This window comes from Schistocerca cancellata, chromosome 9 (genome assembly GCF_023864275.1).
Source record: "Schistocerca cancellata isolate TAMUIC-IGC-003103 chromosome 9, iqSchCanc2.1, whole genome shotgun sequence".
Classification (NCBI taxonomy): Eukaryota; Metazoa; Arthropoda; class Insecta; order Orthoptera; family Acrididae; genus Schistocerca; species Schistocerca cancellata.
This window is the reverse complement of record NC_064634.1, coordinates 318862367-318883905: the sequence shown is the minus strand read 5'-3', so window position 1 is coordinate 318883905 and position 21539 is coordinate 318862367. Positions and strand designations below refer to the sequence as shown.

The 21539-nt window shown below is 42.5% G+C and overlaps 1 protein-coding gene across 1 annotated transcript in view; it reads left to right on the top strand.

Moving 5' to 3' along the window:
- LOC126101384 (sentrin-specific protease 6-like) overlaps positions 1 to 21539 on the top strand; it is a 193981-nt gene that overhangs the window by 127278 nt on the left and 45164 nt on the right. Inside the window, exon 15 of the mRNA XM_049912050.1 lies at positions 12109 to 12275. Within this exon, the coding sequence (XP_049768007.1) occupies positions 12109 to 12275 (167 nt within the window). The remainder of the gene's footprint in view (positions 1 to 12108; positions 12276 to 21539) is intronic.

Here is a 21539-nt window from a genome sequence, read left to right as displayed (position 1 = left end):
TGACCCTTTTTAGAGATGTCCATTCCTCTTCAACTGTACTGCCTACTGCGCTATTCCTTATTGCTGTATCTATAGCGTTAGAGAACTTGAACGTATCTCATCATTCCTTAGTACTTCCGTATCCCACTTCTTTGCGTATTGATTCTTCCTGACTAATGTCTTGAACTTCAGCCTACTCTTCATCACTACTATATTGTGATCTGAGTCTATATCTGCTCCTGGGTACACCTTACAATCCAGTATCTGATTTCGGAATCTCTGTCTGACCATGATGTAAACTAATTGAAATCTTCCCGTATCTCCCGGCCTTTTCCAAGTATACCTCCTCCTCTTGTGATTCTTGAACAGGGTATTCGCTATTACTAGCTGAAACTTGTTACAGAACTCAATTAGTCTTTCTCCTCTTTCATTCCTTGTCCCAAGCCCATATTCTCCTGTAACCTTTTCTTCTACTCCTTCCCCTACAACTGCATTCCAGTCGCCCATGACTATTAGATTTTCGTCCCCCTTTACATACTACATTACCGTTTCAATATCCTCATACACTTTCTCTATCTGTTCATCTTCAGCATGCGACGTCGGCATGTATACCTGAACTATCGTTGTCTGTGTTGGTCTGCTGTCGATTCTGATTAGAACAACCCGGTCACTGAACTGTTCACAGTAACACACCCTCTGCCCTACCTTCCTATTCATAACGAATCCTACACCTGTTATACCATTTTCTGCTGCTGTTGATATTACCCGATACTCATCTGACCAGATCCTTCTCTTCCTTCCACTTCACTTCAGTGACCCCTACTATATCTAGATTGAGCCTTTGCATTTCCCTTTTCAGATTTTCTAGTTTCCCTACCACGTTCAAGCTTCTGACATTCCACGCCTCGACTCATAGAGCGTTATCCTTTCGTTGATTATTCAATCTTTTTCTCATGGTAACCTCCCCCTTGGCAGTCCCCTCCCGGAGATCCGAATGGGGGACTATTCCGGAATCTTTGCCAATGGAGAGATCATCATGACACTTTAATGGTGGTAATTTAGGTGCTTTGAGCTATGGTTGCATCAGCTACTGCTAGAGTCCTCCTTTATGGCACTGCAGATGTATGCAGGCAACTGCATTGTAGTTCTTACCAAATGGTTTGTGCTGTGTGTTGCTCATTGTTTACCTTTCGTATTTTGAAATGGTGTGAAAATCCTGGTCAGTCATTGGCTTCAATCACAATCCTCACAAGACCGGAAGGGATCAGTGATTCCTGTGGTCATCTCAGTTTGTTTACACTCTCGATCGACTGCCACTTCATAGTGCCCTCCCCCCCCTCCCCCCCCCCTCCCAGGGGGTCCACAACTCTTTTGTGGATACGTGCGTAGCGAGCACGGGACCCCGAGCTAATGTGGCCTTCCTTCCGGGCTGCATACCTTCCCTTTCCGCATCCTTCCCCATCCCTATCTTCGCCCCTCCTCCCCTCACCTCTGGCTCTTTCCTTACCTTTCTCCCCATCTGGGAGTATGGTTTGTGCCTACGTCCGGAGACGGACGCTCGTAAATGTACTGCATTCTTCGCCTCCCTTGCTTTATGTCTTCTTCCTTCCTTTGTCCTTCTCTTTTCCTTACCTCTTCTCTTTCCCTTATCTCCGCTGCGGCGTTTGAGACCTCTCTTCTTTCCTTTCCCTTTCTCTTTCTTCCTCCCTGTGCGTGTCTGAAGGCCGACCCATGCCTTTTGTGCGTAGCCGGTGACGGGGTAACGCGTAATTCCCCGCCCCGGGTAGACAGGTAGGACACATACGTACCCCCTGGTAACGGCCAGGCCCAGGGAGGGGTGATTACCCAAGCTGATACCTTCCGAAAGTGCCGATTGGTCCAACCGTCCGTTTGTCGGGAGGTGTGACCTGAGGTGTGAACAATCACCTAAGGCGGGAGTGCCCTCAGAGAAGGCCCCCACAAGAGAGGAGCGTGCCATTGGAGACGCCGGTAATCATGGGGGATTCTTCCGCAATGGTTTCCTCACCTTCCACTATGTCTGCTCACAAGCGTAAGTATACTGAGTCTCAGCCACAGACTGTTCTTCCATCGTTGCCACAGTTCCTTGTTGTTTCTCGGTCTGATGAAGGTCACGACTTCTCCACGGTCAACCCTTTCATTATTCAGAAAGGTGTCGACGCAATTGCAGGTCCTGTAAAGTCTTGTTCCAGATTACGGAATGGCACCCTGTTGTTAGAAACACACAGTGCCCTCCAGGCACAAAAATTGCTGCGTACTTCTCTGCTCCACACCTTCCCTGTCCGGGTGGAACCGCACCGTACCTTAAATTCCTCGCGTGGAGTCATTTATACACACTCCCTCGATGGATTGTCTGACGAAGAAATTCAGCACTATCTGTCTGACCAGGGCGTAACGGCAGTTCATAGAGTTATGAAATGGGTTGACACGAACATCATTCCAACCCGCACTGTCTTCTTGACATTTGACAAAGTTCAACTCCCATCAAAAATCAAAGCAGGCCATGAAATAATTTCCGTTCGCCCTTACGTCCCAAACCCTACGCGTTGCTATCGGTGTCAGCGGTTCAATCACACCAGCCAGTCCTGTTCCAATCCGGCCAAATGTGTTACGTGTGGCAAGGATGCCCATGAGGGTGCTTGTCCACCTCCATCCCCTCGCTGCATCAACTGTATGGGTGACCACCCTGCTTCCTCTCGAGATTGCCCCGTTTTTAAGGACGAAAAGCTCATCCAGGAAATAAGAGTGAAGGAAAAGGTGTCGACCTTTGCTGCTCGAAAATTATTCACCAGTCGACAGCCCACCGTGCCCCAGACAGGAAAATACAGCACTGTCCTTGCTTCTCCTCGGCCAACAAAGGAGGGGGCCACGCAGACTTGCGACCTCACCTTTAGTACCATGGTCGTCGGTTCGGCCAGCGCAAAGATCGCCCGTTCAACCTCACCACTTTCGCCTGCCCACTCTATGGCTCACCCTTCGTCGGGTTCTGCTAAATCTCGAGCCCAAAAGTCAGACGCCAAGTCTTCGAAAAAAGAGCATACTCGTGAAGAGTTTTTACGTACCGCAACTTCACAACCATCGGTTCCTCCTTCATCTAAACATCATACTTCCAAGAAGGCTACAAAGAAACCCAGTTCCTCTCCTTCTCCGCCAAGGCGTGTCCCATCTACAGCACCACCTGGCGGAAATCGCCCTCGGCCGTCTTCTGTGTCGCCGAGGCGCACTGCTGGTGGCCGGTCAACCGGCCGATCGCTGGTGGAAGGGGCTGCTCCTGACCAACCTATGGATCAGGATCTTCTGCCTTCGGCTGAATGCCATTCCATGCTGTCGGTCGCAAGCTCTAAGCAATTGTTGAGTTGACAGCACCCTTGGTCACATTCCTCCATTTTCTGTTCACCCTATGTCCATTATCCACTGGAATATCCGCGGCATTCGAGCCAATTGGGATGAATTGTCGGTCCTCTTACGATCCTACTCGCCGGTCATCTGCTGTCTTCAGGAAACAAAGCTGCGTCTCCATGACAGCTTTGTTCTCCCTCATTTTCAGTCCGTCCGATATGACCTCCCCTCTGTTGAAGGCACTCCAGCCCATGGGGACTCATGATTCTTCTCCATGATACTCTCCATTATCACCCAATCCCCTTAAACAGTTCCTTCCAAGCTGTCGCCGTCCGTCTTTCCCTTTCTGGATACACGTTCTCTCTTTGTACTGTATACATTCCATCGTCCACACCAATGGCACGAGCTGATCTCCTTCATCTTCTTGGTCAGCTTCCACCCCCCTATTTGCTGGTTGGGGACTTCAATGCCCACCACCCGCTTTAGGGATCTCCATATCCTTGTCCACGTGGCTCTCTCTTGCTAGACGTCTTCCACCAAGCGGATCTAGTTTGCCTCAACACTGGGGTCCCCACATTTTTGTCTGCCTCCACGACAAATTTATCTCATTTGGACCTTGCGGTCGGTACTGTTCCGCTAGCTCGGCGCTTCGAATGGTTCGCCCTTGATGATACACACTCGAGTGACCACTTTCCATGCGTCCTTAGACTTAGACTGCAGCCTCCACTGCCATATATGCGCTCGCGACGCTGGAAATTTGCCCAAGCCGATTGGACACTTTTTTCGTCTCTAGCGACATTCGATGACCGTCGCTTTCCCAGCGTCGACGATGAGGTCACACATATTACCGACGTTATTATTACAGCTGCGGAACGTTCAATACCACGCAGCTCCGAATTGCCCCGGCGCCCCCCAGTTCCTTGGTGGAACGAGGCATGCCATGACGCAATACGTGAGCGGCGACGTGCTCTTCGCATTTTCCATCACCATCCTACTTTGGCCAACTGTATCCGCTATAAGCAGCTCCGTGCGCGATGCCGTCGCGTCATCCACGCTAGCAAGAAGGCAAGCTGGAAATTCTTTATTAGCTCATTTAACACCTTCACTCCCTCCTCAGAAGTTTGGAGTCGGCTTCGACGGTTCTCAGGCGCGCCTAGTTTCTCCCCGGTCTCTGGGCTAACTGTCGCGCATGATACCTTAGTGGACCCCGTCGCAATTTCTAACTCGTTGGGTCAGCACTTTGCTGAGATTTCGAGCTCTTCAAATTACCCGCCAGCGTTTCTCCCGAAGAAACGTGCAGCGGAAGTGCGACATCTTGCTTTCTCCTCTCAAAATCACGAAAGCTACAATACTGTTTTCTCCATGCGGGAACTCCAACATGCCCTCTCTTCTTCTCGCTCCTCCGCCCCAGGACCGGATGGTATCCATGTCCAAATGTTGCTGCATTTATCAACCCATAGTCTGCGTTACCTCCTTCGCCTTTATAATGGAATTTGGACCGACAGTACCTTTCCCAGACGGTGGCGGGAAGCTGTTGTCGTTCCCGTTCCGAAACCTGGAAAGGACAAACGTCTCCCCTCTAGCTATCGCCCTATTTCTCTCTCGAGTAGTGTCTGTAAGGTTTTGGAGCGTATGGTGAATTACCGTTTAGCTTGGTGGCTGGAATCCCGCAGTCTTTTAACACCAGCCCAATGCGGATTTTGGAAGCATCGTTCTGCAGTTGACCATCTTGTTGCTCTCTCCACTTATATCATGAACAATTTTCTCCGGAAACGCCAAGCGGTAGCAATATTTTTCGATCTGGAGAGAGCATACGATACCTGTTGGAGGACAGGCATCCTCCGCACACTGTTCTCTTGGGGCTTTTGAGGCCGGCTGCCCCTTTTTCTTTGCGAATTTATGGCAGAGCGCACATTTAGGGTGCGGGTGAACACTACTCTCTCCCATACTTTCTCCCAAGAAAACGGGGTACCCCAGGGATCCGTGCTGAGTGTTGTACTGTTTGCCATCGCCATAAATCCAATTATGGATTGTCTCCTTCCTGATGTCTCGGGCTCCCTCTTTGTGGACGATTTTGCGATCTACTACAGCTCTCAACGGACCAGCCTTCTTGAACGACGTCTTCAAGGATGTCTCGATCGCCTCCACTCGTGGAGCATCGAAACCGGCTTCCGTTTCTCACCCAGTAAGACCGTTTGTGTCAATTTTTGGCGATGTAAGGAGTTTCTTCCGCCCTCTTTACATCTAGGTCCTGTCAATCTTCCGTTTTCAGACGTCGCTAAATTCTTGGGTCTTATGTTTGACAGAAAACTGTGCTGGTCCTCCCACGTTTCCTATCTTTCGGCTCGCTGTCTGCGATCGCTTAACACCCTCCGTGTCCAAAATGGTACCTCCTGGGGAGCGGACCGAGTGGTCCTTCTCCGCCTCTATTGCGCCTTAGTGCGCTCGAAATTGGATTATGGAAGCATAGTCTACTCATCTGCTCGGCCGTCTATTCTTCGGCGTCTCGACTCTATCCACCACCATGGATTACGTTTAGTGTCTGGAGCTTTTTACACTAGCCCTGTGGAAAGCCTTTATGCTGAGACTGCTGAACCTCCGCTGTCCAATCGGCGAGCAGTCCTCCTGAGTCGTTATGCTAGCCATCTGTCTTCCATGCCTGCTAATCCAGCCCATGACCTTTTTTTCGCCGCCTCCTTTGATGTAGGGTATGCAGGCCGCTCCTCCTCCCTACTACCCGCGGGAGTCAGCTTCCGTCAACTGCTCCATTCTCTTTCCTTCCGCTTTCCTAAAACCTTCTTGACAACTTGGGGTACAGCACCGCCTTGGCTCCATCCCCGGATCTGCCTGCTCCGTGACCTTTGTCAATTTCCCAAGGATGGTACCCCTACACTTGTTTATCGTCGGGCATTTGCTGCTCTATGTGCACAAATGACGGGCGCCACATTTATTTACACCGACGGCTCGAAAACATCGTTAGGTGTAGGGAGTGCCTATATTGTTGGCGACACCCCAAATCGCTTTCGCCTTCCCGACCAGTGTTCGGTTTATACTGCGGAGCTTTACGCTGTTCTCCAGGCTGTCCACTACATCCGCCGCCATCAGCGGGTACAGTACATTATCTGCTCAGATTCTCTCAGCTCTCTCCTCAGTCTCCAAGCTCTTTACCCTGTGCACCCTCTGGTCCACCGGATTCAGGACTGTCTGCGCTTGCTCCACCTGGGGGGCGTCTTGGTGGCGTTCCTCTGGCTCCCGGTACACGCTGGTATCTGTGGGAATGAGGCGGCCGATATAGCGGCCAAGGCTGCAGTCTCTCTTCCTCGCCCAGCTATTCAGTCGCTTCCCTTCACCGATCTACGGAGCGGTTTATGTCGCAAAGTTGCTCATTTATGGCATGCGCATTGGTCAACACTTCCCCGTAATAAATTGCGGGAAGTGAAAGCCCTTCCTTGCGCTTGGACCTCTTCCTCGCGAACGCGTCGTTGGGAGTAGGTAATTTTAGCTAGACTCCGGATAGGGCACTGTCTTTTTAGCCATCGACATCTTTTAAGCGGTGATCCTCCCCCACTCTGTCCCCACTGCTCTCAGCTGTGGACGGTAAGACACCTTTTAATTGAATTGCCCCTATTTTAATCCGTTTCGCTCCCGTCTACAGCTATCGCCTGATCTATCGTCGATTTTAGCAGATGACACCCGCTCAGCCGACCACGTTCTCCAGTTTTAGTGCCAGTGAAATGACGTCAGTCATTTGAAGCTTTTTTTGGGGACAACCACCCCCTTTCTGTAGTGGATTTTTAAGCATTCCTTCTACTTTTAGTTTCTCCAATTTTATGACTTTGTTCCCATTGCTGCTGGTTTTCAATTTCGGTTTTTTACTGTCTTAAGTCACGGGCTGGGCGCTAATGACCATAGAAGTTTTGCGCCCTAAAACCACAAAAAAAAAAAAAAAAAAAAAAAAAAAAAAAAAAATCATAGTGCCCAACTCTGCACTGTAGTGACTGGAAAATAAACTCTGTCAACCTATTTCAACCATGCTGAAAGTCTTCCCTAATGTGTAAGTGGAGTTATCTTCCGTTCTACTTTTGCACTAAGTACTTTATCGGTTTTATCTGTAGCGTTGTCAAGTACGACTCAGAAGGCTATGAATTGCCACAAAAGGGCGACATCGATGTTCTGCCCATTTCGTAATTTTCAAATTGGGTGGAAAAAGAAAAATAAAGTCGAGTAACAGCATAAATCAGATAACCACTTTGTTCATTGGTAGGAAAATGCTGCTGTTTCTCATTTGTTGAAAGCTTAAGTAGAGCAAAAAGAAGAAAACAAGTAACTTCCAGTTCAGAAAAAAATCTGACAAAGATTTTGCAAAAGCAAATATTTAAGTCAAAAAGCTCCGTAATCATCAATAAATTTCAACACACAGAGGATTTGTCTGCAGGTGCATTGGAAAAAAATATACTTTTAGGTCCCTAATCATAGGTAAAAAGTGGAAGCCTCTGTGCAACCTTCGTAATGTCACAAAAACAAAGCAAACAAGATTGATGGACATAGGCACAAAATCCGCAATAGTGTTAGTGAGTGCGGAAGAAATGGGTTAACTTCCCATTTTAAAGATGACATCATCGTAACCCAACTGCCATCAATGTCAAAACCTTCTTCCAGGGACTCCTTAAAGTTGATGCTCCATTCAATTGACAGATTGTGTGAATAGCATTTGAAATATATTGTGGTACATTTTAATGAGTGAGTGTCCCTCGCTTTCTAGTAGCCATCAATGGTCTAGCAGCAGCTATGGAGTACTCAGTATCACCCTCCTCGTATGCTGATGACTTTTGTCTCTAGTATTACTCCTCTAGTGTGGGCGTTAGAGAACGTTGACTGCAAGGCACCATACGAATATGAAAAGTGCAGACATGGACCCTGACCCATGGCTTTCAGTTTTTAGCCACCAAGACTCATGTCATGCACTTCTGTTGACACAGCACCATACACCAACAACCAGAACTTTTAACTCAACAACCAGCTACTCAGTATGGTGGAGACTTGTCACTTTTTAGGACTGGTCTTCGATTATCTTCACCAGCTTAAGCGAAAGTGCTGACTACACTTTAACAGACTTTGTTGCCTGAATAACAGCAGCTGGTCTGTAAATCGCACTATCCCTCTGCGGCTTTACAAAGCCCTGATACTGTTCTGTCTTGATTATGGGAGTCTGGCATATGGCGTAGCACTGCCTTCGGCACTGGGTCAGATACACCACTGCGGGTTTGACTTGGGACAGGAGCCTTTCAAACCATCCCTGTGACCAGCCTTACTCGTGGAGGGTGTGGTCCCTTCATTACAGATCAGGTGCCAGCAAAAGCTCTACAAATGTTCCAAGCTCCCCTAAGCAACTGTATTGCAGTCTCCTCTTCCGAAACATGGAAATCCATCTCTTGCAATGGCAGCCCAGATCAGGGATTGTGATCGGAATCTGTGTCTGGTCCCTCTTCTCTGAACTGTTGTTCCCTCTACCGCCTCCCCTCCGGACACACTCGGATCTGCATCCTGTGGTACCTCCCTAGGCCACAGTTTCGGCTTGACCTGTTACATGGTCTGAAAGACTTAGCACGTCCCGAGGCCCTCCGCCACCAATTTTTCGCCATCCTTCGGTTTCAGCAGCAGTCTGTTTTGATGGCTCGATGTTTGCCAGTTATGTAGGCTTTGCTTATACTCAAGCAGGACATACTGAATTGTGCTCCTTGCTGTATGGCAGTAGTGCTTTCACTGCAGATTTGGTAGTCATCTCTGCCACTCTTGAGCATATCAGTTCCTGGACCGGTGAGGCCTTTCTCATCTGGAGCGACTCCATGAGCAGTTTGAAAGCTCCTGACCAGTGTTGTCCTCGCCATCCCTTGATTATGTCAATCCAGGATTCCTTGTATGCCCTTGAACGATGTGAATGCCCAGTGACCTTCGTCTGGACCCCGGGCCACGTTGGGATCCTGGGGAATGAATTCGCTGGTAATGGGGCCAAACTGGCTATTGGTAAGCTGACTCTTGACATCAGTATTCTGGAAACATTTCTCTATTCAGTATTATGCCATCAAGGTTTAGGGATCTGGCATATGGAATAGCTCACTCTGACTTCTCCATGCAAACTAAGGGTGATAAAGGAGACTGAATCTGTTAAGGTCCTCCATGCAAACCTTTCACAAGCACTGAACTGTCCTTTGCCTGCTCCACATCGGCCATTTGTGGCTGACTAATGGTAATCTCCTCCATTGCTAGGACCCACCCCACTGTCATCATGGTTGGCATTTGACAGTGGTCCATATTTTGCTGGACTGTCCCGACCTAGCCACACTGCGGCGGACTCTTACTCTCCCTGAGTAGTTACCCCTGATGTGTTAAGAGACGATGCCTCAGTGGTTGACTTAGTTTGACATTTTATTCATGAAGGGGTCTTTTACCACTGCTTTTAAGAGAGGGCGACTTAACGTTATCATCTTATTGGGGGCTTGGCAGCAGCTGCGGCTGTAGTAGTGTCTTTTGTCTATCTGTGCTTCTCTTGCTTGTCCATGTTGCTTGTCTTTCCTTGGCAATTTCTGAGTGGGGTACCTCTGATGAGTGGAAGGGTTCGGGGGATATATGTCCCCTCATTGCACTCTCCTGCCTGACTTCCTTCCCGTGTCCCATTTTCTTCATATTGTCCCTTATCTAGCCTTCATTAACCTTTGGTAGACCTTGTGGTTTTTCTTCCCCTGTTTTTTTGCAGTAGAGACTATCTCTGATGTACAGTCATGTAGACCTGCCTGTTCAAGGAAGAAGGAACTGATGATCTAACAGTTTGGTCCCTTTAATTATCTAGCCAACATTTTAACATTCTGTTACACAATATCCAGGGCGAAAAGACGTTAGTAGGGGCACCCACTGTTTTTTCTGTAATTTGTGTGTGTGTGTGTGTGTGTGTGTGTGTGTGTGTGTGTGTGTGTGTGTGTGTGTGTGTGTGTGTTGAAATGTAGTACGAAATAATTCACTCTGAAGGCCTACCTCAAGTCATGTAGTACTTAATACTATAAATTTAGCATTTTCACTTTGCAGTTAGCAAAACTGTGTTGCCTAAGCAAGCCCAGTGTACAAAATGGGGAGTATCCTCAAGGTCCAATTGTTGCTTGTTTGACTAACCATGTAGTGCAATTATAAGTACATTTGGTTTAGTGCTGTTTCTCAAAGTTCATCTCATACTCGAAGCAATTTTTCTCCGAATATTTATCTTCTTCCTGCCTTCACATTACTTAGTACAACGTACATAGTAATAGAAATTATTTAATAAAAAAGTAGCTGTTGAAATGAATTAAATGCACATTTCACTCATGAAAGTCTCAACAGATCGTACTGTATGAACTGAGATACCTTAAGTAAAATAAGAATGCACTCCTGCCTGTGTTTCAAGAAATTGTCGTTTCTTGCCTTTGATTTTTTACAGGACAGTACAAGGAGCCTTTTTCTTTGTAATTTGGTTTCTTGGTTGTGATCTCTTGTGGTCTTCAAATGAACTCGCTAAATGCACTGTGGGGTATAAGTAGAAGTTTCATAAATAAGATACCCTACATCTGCCTCACATGAAGAGATCCAGCTTTGGTTTCTGTCACCAAATCTTCATCAGCTTCATACTCAAAAGAAATGATGAATACCAAACCTGCTAACATAGTGAGACTCTGATCATATCTGTGTTTCATTTTACAACCATCTTTGTCTTAACTTTCATTTTGTGATGCTTCCCAACAATCAACACAAATAACAGACCACTTAGTGACTGTAGTTACTCAATACAAAAAATGCATTCAACTCTCAGGTCTTCAGTTATTGAATATAATGAGACAGTATTTCACACCAACACGAGAGTGTGTGGGAAATGTTGGATATCATCTGACTGCCCCAATGAACAATAAACAATAATTCATTAGCCACTTGTTTTAACTTGACAGGTACTTGCTCGAAAAGTAGTGTACAAAGTAGTTAATGTGTCCAAAGCCTGTATAGAGCGTCTCAACTAAACAGTAGTACATCTTACAAATCTTCATCAGTACATCTTACAAATATGTTTTTGACTACTTAGGTGTCCTTGTAAATCCTCCATCCGTGTACCCCTGATCCTATTCTCTGCAACATTTTCTTCTCCTCAAATAAGAATTGACAAGGGAAACTGGTTTCCTCAAATGAAAAAAATCATGCATACAGAATTATGTGCTCAGCTGCCCAAAAAATGCTTGTAGAAATGGTTTGATGAGTGACTTTGGAGATGCATTTTAAGTGTTGATCAAGGAGATGCTTTTTTAAGTGTAGATCAAATAAAAAAATAAAGTAAACCTGCTTCTACAGCAACATTTCTATAGAACCAATAATGTAAAATTTCCATGAATAATGTGTAAATAGATTTTTACACTTCTGTTCAGATACATCTTTACTTTTGGAGAGAACTTAATTTCTATAAAAGTTAACACTCAGATTCTGCTGTAACCTTTTTTCGTTCTTTGCAGATTTGTATTCCAGTGTCAAAGTAGTTACTGATTAATATATTGTTTTCTTCTAATTTTTTATGAATAGATTAAAAATAATGTAATTATTATTCTGTACTATATAGATTCCATTATCACTATCACTATTACTATTGCTACTACTGTAATTAGTGCTGTTGCATTTTGTGTATTAATAAATAATTCTCTTAGTTTCTTCTGCCTTTTGAGTAGTATGAGAGGAGGAATAAAACTTGACACGATCTACCCTTTACAGTAGAAGAAGCAGGAAAGAGTGTACAGATAGGATGCACAACTATTACACCTGTAAAAGTTGCGACAACCACCATTACGTTGGAGTCGCCGGAAGATGATTGTTCAGATCGAGATGAAGCTGAAGGTGAAGATGATGATATTGTTCGGAGCAGCAGTGAGGAAGATGAGGTTGGATTCAGTTTTTATTCCTTGTTTGCCAAATTATTATGTTGCGGCTTTCATGTTCAAAAATTTATGAAATAATATGTTCAAATGTCTTGTTCACCTTAAACAGTTTCATCTACACATATTAAGTGAAATAGAGCATAGTTCTATCAACTTAGTGGAAACATGTGCTGCCAATAGTTTTAAAACAAATTTATACTATGGTAAATGAAGTATTGTCCTGTCTTTTACTTCATGAGATATTTCAAGAATCTCTGAATTTTGCACGGTTTTTCATGAAATGCATCAGCCATTTGCTTTGGTGTTAATAGGAAGATAAGCAAATTTCTTAAAATTTTTTCCAAAATTGGTTTCATTGTGGCCACTGACATTTTTCAGGTCATTCAAACATTACAGGAAGTTATTGATTCTTATTTTCATGTAATAACACTGGCTGCTATGATACAAGCATTTTTCTTGTTGTTTACCAATGCTGTGTGTTGGGTGTAACTAATTCTATAAGCAGTGATGTTACCACTACACAGGTGTAGTCTGTGTTATATAACAATTGCACACTAGATACAAGAACCTCATATAACTGAGTCAAAAAGTATGTATTGTTTTCTGGTGCTCCATTTATAGAGAAATGTAACGTTTTAATTGTAATCTCACTCTGCACATGTGGGGATTATCTGATATAATAATATCGTACAGTGGGCGCGATGATCTCTCTGTCTCTGGTGATATTACATTAATGATTTGTTGAGTTGAACAATGAGACTTACCTATATCCCTCACAGAAAATTTGTGATGTTTCCCATCATTTGGTGATGTGCACAGGGGAAAAAAGTGATCCGAAGCTAGCTAACAACCGTAGCCAAAATAGTAATCAGTAATAATAATAATAATAATAATAATTGTGATCTTGACTTGAAGATGTTAGGAAACGATGTAAATTAAAATAGTCACAATATAAAGTTGACAACCTCTTTAAAGAATTCTACCTCTCACTTCCACATTCTGTCCTCCGATGAATTTAAGTGAGGTGACACAGTGATTATGGTACTGGATACGCATTTAGGAGAGATTAAAACCGAGTTCACAAAAAACACACTGGAAAATGGAAATAATTTCCTGAAATGCATTGTGCAAGGAATAACTAAAAAAAAGTGACTGACAGCATTGCTTTTACAGTTGCTTCATTCAACCATATCTAATGCATAAAATAAAATCTTTGTTCTTCGATAGGCATAAGCTTTATATTTCTTCAGAAAGATGTTATTTGCACAGTTGAATACATTAAAACATATCACAAAAATCCTGGTAGGTGAATATATGTTGTTCAGATATTTTAATGGATAAAATTTCCTGACAGATTAAAACAGTGTGCAAGACTGGGACTCCAATCAGAGAGCTTTGCCTTTGGTGGGCAAGTGCCCTACCAACACAGCTTTACTTCCTCCAATACCTCACCTCCTGCCTTTCAAACATCACAGATTCCTCTTGTAACTTCTGGGACTAGCACTCAAAAGATATAATGGAGACACTGCTTACTTTAATAGCTGGTCAGTGAGGTGGTACGTGGCACATACAGTGAAGATGTTCTTCTAAAATCCAAAGTGTGACTGATGCAGAACCTCATATTTGTAAATAAGCTTGACCATTTATCAGTTTATTACTGATTCCAAAACATTTGAAAAGTAAATTAATAGCGAATCAAATCAGTATGTATTAATATCTGCCCCAACACCTTTCTTAAATAGTTCCAACAGTGACACATGTCTGGAAGGATAATTTGTGAAAGTACAATATTGCAGTGCCTGTGTTATTCCAAATTACAATGCAATGTTCCGCACTGTGACAACTACAGGCATTATGAAAATCGTGAAATGTATTTGCAGTTGTGAAATGGACACTCATCAGCTGCATAATGAAATAACAAGAGTAAAAATTTGCCCCGGACTGGAACTTGAACCCGGATTTCCTACATACCCCGAATGGCCACCTTACCATTAGTCTGCGCGAGCACAATTCATGGTCAGGCTCAAACTTCCATATATTGTCAACTTTCAAATGTCTCGCCTGTACGGGAATATACATAATGGGTGATAGATGGTTGTAGACACATGGTTTACGACATTTGGAAGTTTGGGTCTGGCCATGAGTCATGCTCGGATAGCCTTATAGTAAGGCGACCACTCGCAATAAGCGGGAAATTAGGGTTCGAGTCCAGGTCCAGCACAAATTTTCATTGTCGTCATTCCGTTATGCAGCTGATGAATGTCCATATTCACAGCTATGAATACATTTCATGTACTTTGTGAAAATGTTGGATTACAAATATGGCTGAGCAGAATTCCAGTATTGTAGCAACATGCTTTTAATATAATATTTTGGTTGAAATCTCTTTTAGCCACACAAGAATTTTTTATTTTTGTAGAGTTCATTATTTCTCTGATGATCCTGGAAGAAGTTACAGTAAACTTATTGGATGCTTGTGATGGTGATTTTCACATATATTACAGTACCTTTTTCATCATGAGTTGACAGTACGGACTTCCTCTCTTGTGTTTAGGAAGTGATTATTAAAAAGGCATGTTTTGTGATTGTTGTCATGGCCCCTTGGTGATCATTTTTGAATATTAGAACATTTTGTTCCTTGATAGAGTTCCCGGCTACTCTTCTGACTGTTCTTCATATTGTTTTGATTTTGTTCGTAAAATGATTTCTTTTTGACATAAGATGAAAGCTTTTTCATTGACAAAACTCCAGTCAGTAAAGAAAACGTTTCTGTGGTCTGATCAACAGTGCACAACTGTGCCCTGCTGCAAGCTACTCCAGTGTCTTTGATATCGTTGGCGCCATTCTTTAGTGTTTATTGGAAAACAGCTGTTAAAGTTAGAATTTTACTTAGAATTTACATCCATTGGCTTGTATAACTCATGACAACTAAAATTTAGCATGTTTCTTGTAAAGTTGTCTGCTATGAACTAAATTATTTTTCTGTTGTTTTCATAGTAACAGTTATTTTTGAGTTCTTATGTTTTGTATTGTGGCTAACTGGTCATAATGGTTTTAGAACCCCTTTAAACCTAGATGAACATAAACATTGGTTGACTACATTCTAACATACGTAACAGTTATGCATTTAGGTGCTTTTGGCTTGGACAGTTCTTGAAGGAAAGTTTACAACTCAGGTTACATTTTAAGTGTTGAATAATATTAATGTATTATGCTTTTGCTCAGCCACTTTCAAGAAATTAATATGAAATGACTTAAAATTATTTTTTTTTTTTTTTGCCAGATTAGGTCCCTCGGGTGACACAATAGTTTCACATTTCACATAACTGAGAAGTGGCTGTCAGTAATCACTTGGCAAATATGGATGTGGGTTCACAGGCTCTCCTTTAGAAAATTTTAGTGGAAGAGGGGGGGTGTAATGTTTAACATCCGATCGACATTGAGGTCATTTAGACATGGGTTGTGCCAAGGATGCTTAAGGAAATTGGCCATGCTCTTTCAAAGGAACCATCCTGGCGTTTACCTGGAGTGATTTAATTGCAAAATTTAAAAAATTAGAGTTGTTTTAGACCTTTAAACGCTATATGTCAGACACTTTCTGGCTCTAAATAAAGATGATTTTGTAGCAATTAAAACAATTGCAAATGAAAAATCTGGTTAACTAAAAATCAGTTTAGTACATATAAAGGCACTTTAGAAAAATTTCTGTAATTTACAAATACTGTAGAATCAATACACGTTACGTGTTAACAAAATCGACATACATCATGAAATGAGAGGTTCTGAATTTTTTCTTTAGTAAGTACTGTTAGAGGTCCAGTTAATTTAATGTAATATCTTTGTAATTTAGGTTAGGTTATGTTCAATGTATTCTACAAAAATATTTTTCTCATCCACTGCCTTCTCTTCTTGGATCTGTCTCTGCTGGTATAATACAGGATTTTGACTGGTGACTGAGAATTAATTTTCTCTTGAGTGATAATCTTGTTGCACTCTTCGCAACCTAAATCTGATGCTTTGAAAAATTATTTTGGCAACATGCTCTTCCTGAAGATAAATGGTTAAACTTTTTAATGTGTTGTTTGATAAATCTCCCAATCAAATTTGTAAACAAGTTATTTAGTGTCCTATGAAGACTGTGAATTACTGGCTCTTTTTTCTGAAGGAATGCATTTGCTATGGTAAATAACAAGAGTATTATGCAAGAAAAGAAGATATAGCCTCGTTACTGGATCATTTAGGGTAGGGTGCACATTTTTGAAAAATTTTCGTAGTTAACACTGTTCAGTTATTCTTTCTGTTGATTGGAGCAGAGCTTTAGTGCCATATAGATCGTGACAGAGTAGACTGTCATTTTGAACTCTTTTGGAGAAAATAGAAAAATGCCCATTATGAATTCTTCAGCATCAAAGTATTGTAGGGTTCTCACACTTTGTGTGCAGCAAAATGAAGCCGGTGCCAAGAAGAAGATCGAATTCTTAAGTGTGTTGGAGCTTTCTTTTAAAAAAAGCAGCATTTCATTTTATATGTACCTCCATTGTATTTGCATTATCATGTGCAAATGAAATACAGTTTTTCCAGGGAGTTCCTTTTCTTAGCTGTTCACCACTCAAGAGATTAAAAATTCCTTCACCAGTATTTAAACTTGATTCCAGCAAGGGTAATATTGTGGTGCACATATTTTTCTTTATAACATCAAATTAAGTTCAACAATTGGATATAGTTTCACGTCTTTAACGTCTGTGCTAGCATCAGTTGCAAGAGAAAAGGGGGTTTTCTTTTAAGTATTTTAATACATAATTCTGGCAAAGAATTTATAACTGCAGTTGTTTTTAGTTCTTCCACAATTGTATTTTTTAGCAAACTGAGAATCAGGAAACTTTTTGTTAGTGGTTGTGTACTATGATCTGCACAAGAAATTTGTAGGTCATGTTCAACAATAAATGAACTAAAAAGCATTTCAGTGTTCGTGACAGTCCTCCCACAATCTTTTATTCCAAATGATGACAATGATGCTTTTGAAGACTTCAGGCTTGCTAGGTCTACATGTACTTAGACAGAATATGACAGCAATCATCATGACTAGCATGTTTTATAGAAATGTCTTTGTGAAGACACTGTACAAAACACATGTTGGTCTGATTTATTTAATTTTACCAAATATGGCCATTCGTTACTATACTGTTTCTGAAATTTCTGTCCAGTTTTACATTTTTTTTGTCACACTGCCCTCCACCTTACTAACACTTCGGTGTTCAACAATATTGCTGACTGCATTTAGTACAGTATTTTTCTCACTTTCTCTTGGGATATGGCTTGTGATGTTTAATTTTGCATTATCATTTTTGTCAGGCTTTGCTTTATGGATGCTATTAACAGTTGCTGAAGAAACTGTATTTTCGCTTCCTGTGTGTAGGTTGGGGAACTGCGCACAAAACGGAATGGAGAACCAGTTTGTGAAAGTGTGTGTGTGTGTGTGGGGGAGGGGGGGGGGGTGAGGTAAATGTGTGCAATTAGATGTTCAAATTTAAAAGGTTGTCACAGTAGTGCTTGAAGATAAAGCCTTAGTGCTTTAAAACTGACTATTAAAAAAAGTGGTGATTGGGGACTTTTTGGGCGGAATGTTTGCTTTTGCAAAAACTTCAACAACTTTTTCCAAGATGTTCTTTGTTTGTTTTCTTGTTTTGGATCAATTTAAGCTTTCAACAAATCATTGTTTCTGTTGAGAAGCAGCAGCATTTTCTCCTACGTTGTACTGATTTCTTCTCTGATATAAGGTGTTTCTCGACATTATTTTTCTTTTCCCATCCAATTTGATAATTACAAAATCTAGCAGAATATTAATTTCAACCTTTTGTGGGCCTTCATAGTTGCGCAACCCATACTTAACACTGTTCTATCTGAACAGTGTTTAGACAAATCCGACAGGGCACTTAGTATAGAAGTTGAACCAAAAATAACTCTGCTCACATGCTAGAGGAAGGATTTCAGTGTGATTGAAAGACAATGACAGGTTTTGTTCTCTGATCGCTGTAGTGCGAAGTGCTGGCACTATAAACTCAGCTAGGAGCATAAATAATCTAGAATTTTAATCACCAGAAAGAGAGGAGCAGTGTGGGAAAACAAACCCTACCTGTCAGTTCCAAGGCAGCCAACCTACACCAGTGTTCTGCATTTCTCTGTAAGCAGTATTGATGCATGCTACCCTTTCTGGTGTTGTGAGAGTGTAATTCAACTCTGACAGATCAGGATTAGTTTCTTCACTCATTTGAAAATAAGAAACGAAACCAATGCACAACACAAAGCATTTGGTAATGGCATCCTCACAACTTTTTGCTGAAGCTTGCAGTATCGTGAACGGGGTGGAGGGTGGGGGGGAAGCTGGTGTGTGACATCTACCAGTATTTGCCGTAGCCACCTTTCAAAACCCGCACCACCTAAAACTGCCTCTGTAAGTGCTCACATTATATCAACTAATGAACTTTAGTTAGCAGACAAATGTACGTGTTTCTTTGTTCTGAGATGCTGGATTCCACGGGCCGAGTACTATGCTGCATCACGGCATGTACCTTACAGATCATTCAACTGCCCATAGTTGGTGAGGCATTCTTACACATATTACCTTTCCATTGGGCTTCACCAAATGATTTGTTGTTGTTGTGGTCTTCAGTCCTGAGACTGGTTTGATGCAGCTCTCCATGCTACCCTATCCTGTGCAAGCTTCTTTATCTCCCAGTACCTACTGCAACCTACATCCTTCCGAATCTGCTTAGTGTATTCGTCTCTTGGTCTCCCTCTACAATTTTTACACTCCAGGCTGCCCTCCATTACTAAACTGGTGATCCCTTGATGCCTCAGAACATGTCCTACCAACCGATCCCTTCTTCTAGTCAAGTTGTGCCACAAACTTCTCTTCTCCCCAATCCTATTTAATACTTCCTCATTAGTTATGTGATCTACCCCATCTAATCTTCAGCATTCTTCTGTAGCACCACATTTCGAAAGCTTCTATTCTCTTCTTGTCCAAACTATTTATCGTCCATGTTTCACTTCCATACATGGCTACACTCCATACAAATACTTTCAGAAACGACTTCCTGACACTTAAACCTATACTCGATGTTAACAAATTTCTCTTCTTCAGAAACGCTTTCCTTGCCATTGCCAGTCTACATTTGATACCCTCTCTACTTCGACCATCATCAGTTATTTTGCACCCCAAATAGCAAAATTCCTTTACTACTTTAAGCGTCTCATTTCCTAATCTAATTCCCTCAGCATCACCCGGCTTAATTTGACTAAATTCCACTATCCTTGTTTTGCTTTTGTTGATGTTCATCTTATATCCTCCTTTCAAGACACTATCCATTCCGTTCAACTGCTTTTCCAAGTCCTTTTCTGTCTCTGACAGAATTACAATATCATCGGCGAACCTTAAAGTTTTTATTTCTTCTCTATGGATTTTAATACCTACTCCGAATTTTTCTTTTGTTTCCTTTACTGCTTGCTCAATATACAGATTGAACATCGGGGAGAGGCTACAACCCTATCTCACTCCCTTCCCAACCACTGCTTCCCTTTCATGCCCCTCGACTCTTATAACTGCCATCTGGTTTCTGTACAAATTGTAAATAGCCTTTCGCTCCCTGTATTTTACCCCTACCACCTTCAGAATTTGAAAGAGAGTATTCCAGTCAACATTGTCAAAAGCTTTCTCTAAGTCTACAAATGCTAGAAATGTAGGTTTGCCTTTCCTTAATCTAGCTTCTAAGATAAGTCGTAGGGTCAGTATTGCCTCACGTGTTCCAATATTTCTACGGAATCCAATCTGATCTCCTTTCATCAATTAAATTCAATGTTTCTTCTGTTACCCAAGGATTTCTACTAGCCCTCGTCTTTTTACCTACTTGATCCTCTACTGCCTTCACTACTTCATCCCTCAAAGGTACCCATTCTTCTTCTACTGTATTTCTTTCCCCCATTCTTGTCAATTGTTCCCTTATGCTCTCCCTGAAACTCTGTACAACCTCGGGTTTAGTCAGTTTACCCAGGTCCCATCTCCTTAAATTCCCACCTTTTTGCAGTTTCTTCAGTTTTAATCTACAGTTCATAACCAATAGATTGTGGTCAGAATCCACATCTGCCCCTGGAAATGTCTTACAATTGAAAACCTGGTTCCTAAATCTCTGTCTTACCATTATATAATCTATCTGAAACCTGTCAGTATCTCCAGGATTCTTCCATGTATACAATCTTCTTTTATAATTCTTGAACCAAGTGTTAGCTATGATTAGGTTGTGCTCTGTGCAAAATTCGACCAGGCGGCTTCCTCTTTCATTTCTTGCCCCAATCCATATTCACGTACTACGTTTCCTTCTCTCCCTTTTCCTACTGCCGAATTCCAGTCACCCATGACTATTAAATTTTCGTCTCCCTTCACAATCTGAATAATTTCTTTTATTTCATCATACATTTCTTCAATTTCTTCGTCTGCAGAGCTAGTTGGCATATGAACTTGTGCTACTGTAGTAGGTGTGGGCTTCGTGTCTATCTTGGCCACAAAAATGCATTCACTATGCTGTTTGTAGTAGCTTACCCGCATTCCTATTTTCCTATTCATTATTAAACCTACTCCTGCATTACCCCTATTTGATTTTGTGTTTATAACCCTGTAGTCACCTGATCAGAAGTCTTGTTCCTCCTGCCACCGAACTTCACTAATTCCCACTACATCTAACTTTAACCTGTCCATTTCCCTTTTTAAATTTTCCAACCTACCTGCCCGATTAAGGGATCTGACATTCCACGCTCCGATCCATAGAACGCCAGTTTTCTTTCTCCTGATAATGACATCCTCTCGAGTAGTCCCTGCCCGGAGATCCGAATGGGGGACTATTTTACCTCCGGAATGTTTTACCCAAGAGGATGCCATCATCATTTAACCATACAGTAAAGCTGCATGCCCTCGGGAAAAATTACGGCCATAGTTTCCCATTGCTTTCAGCCGTTCGCAGTATCAGCACAGCAAGGCCGTTTTGGTTAGTGTTAAAAGGCCAGATCAGTCAATCATCCAGACTGTTAATCCTTCAACTACTGAAAAGGCTGCTGCCCTTCTTCAGGAACCACACGTTTCTCTGGCCTCTCAACAGATACCCCTCCATTGTGGTTGCACCTATGGTACGGCTATCTGTATCGCTGAGGCACGCAAGCCTCCCCACCAACAGCAAGGTCCAGGACATACAATATGAAATACACTGAAGCACCAAA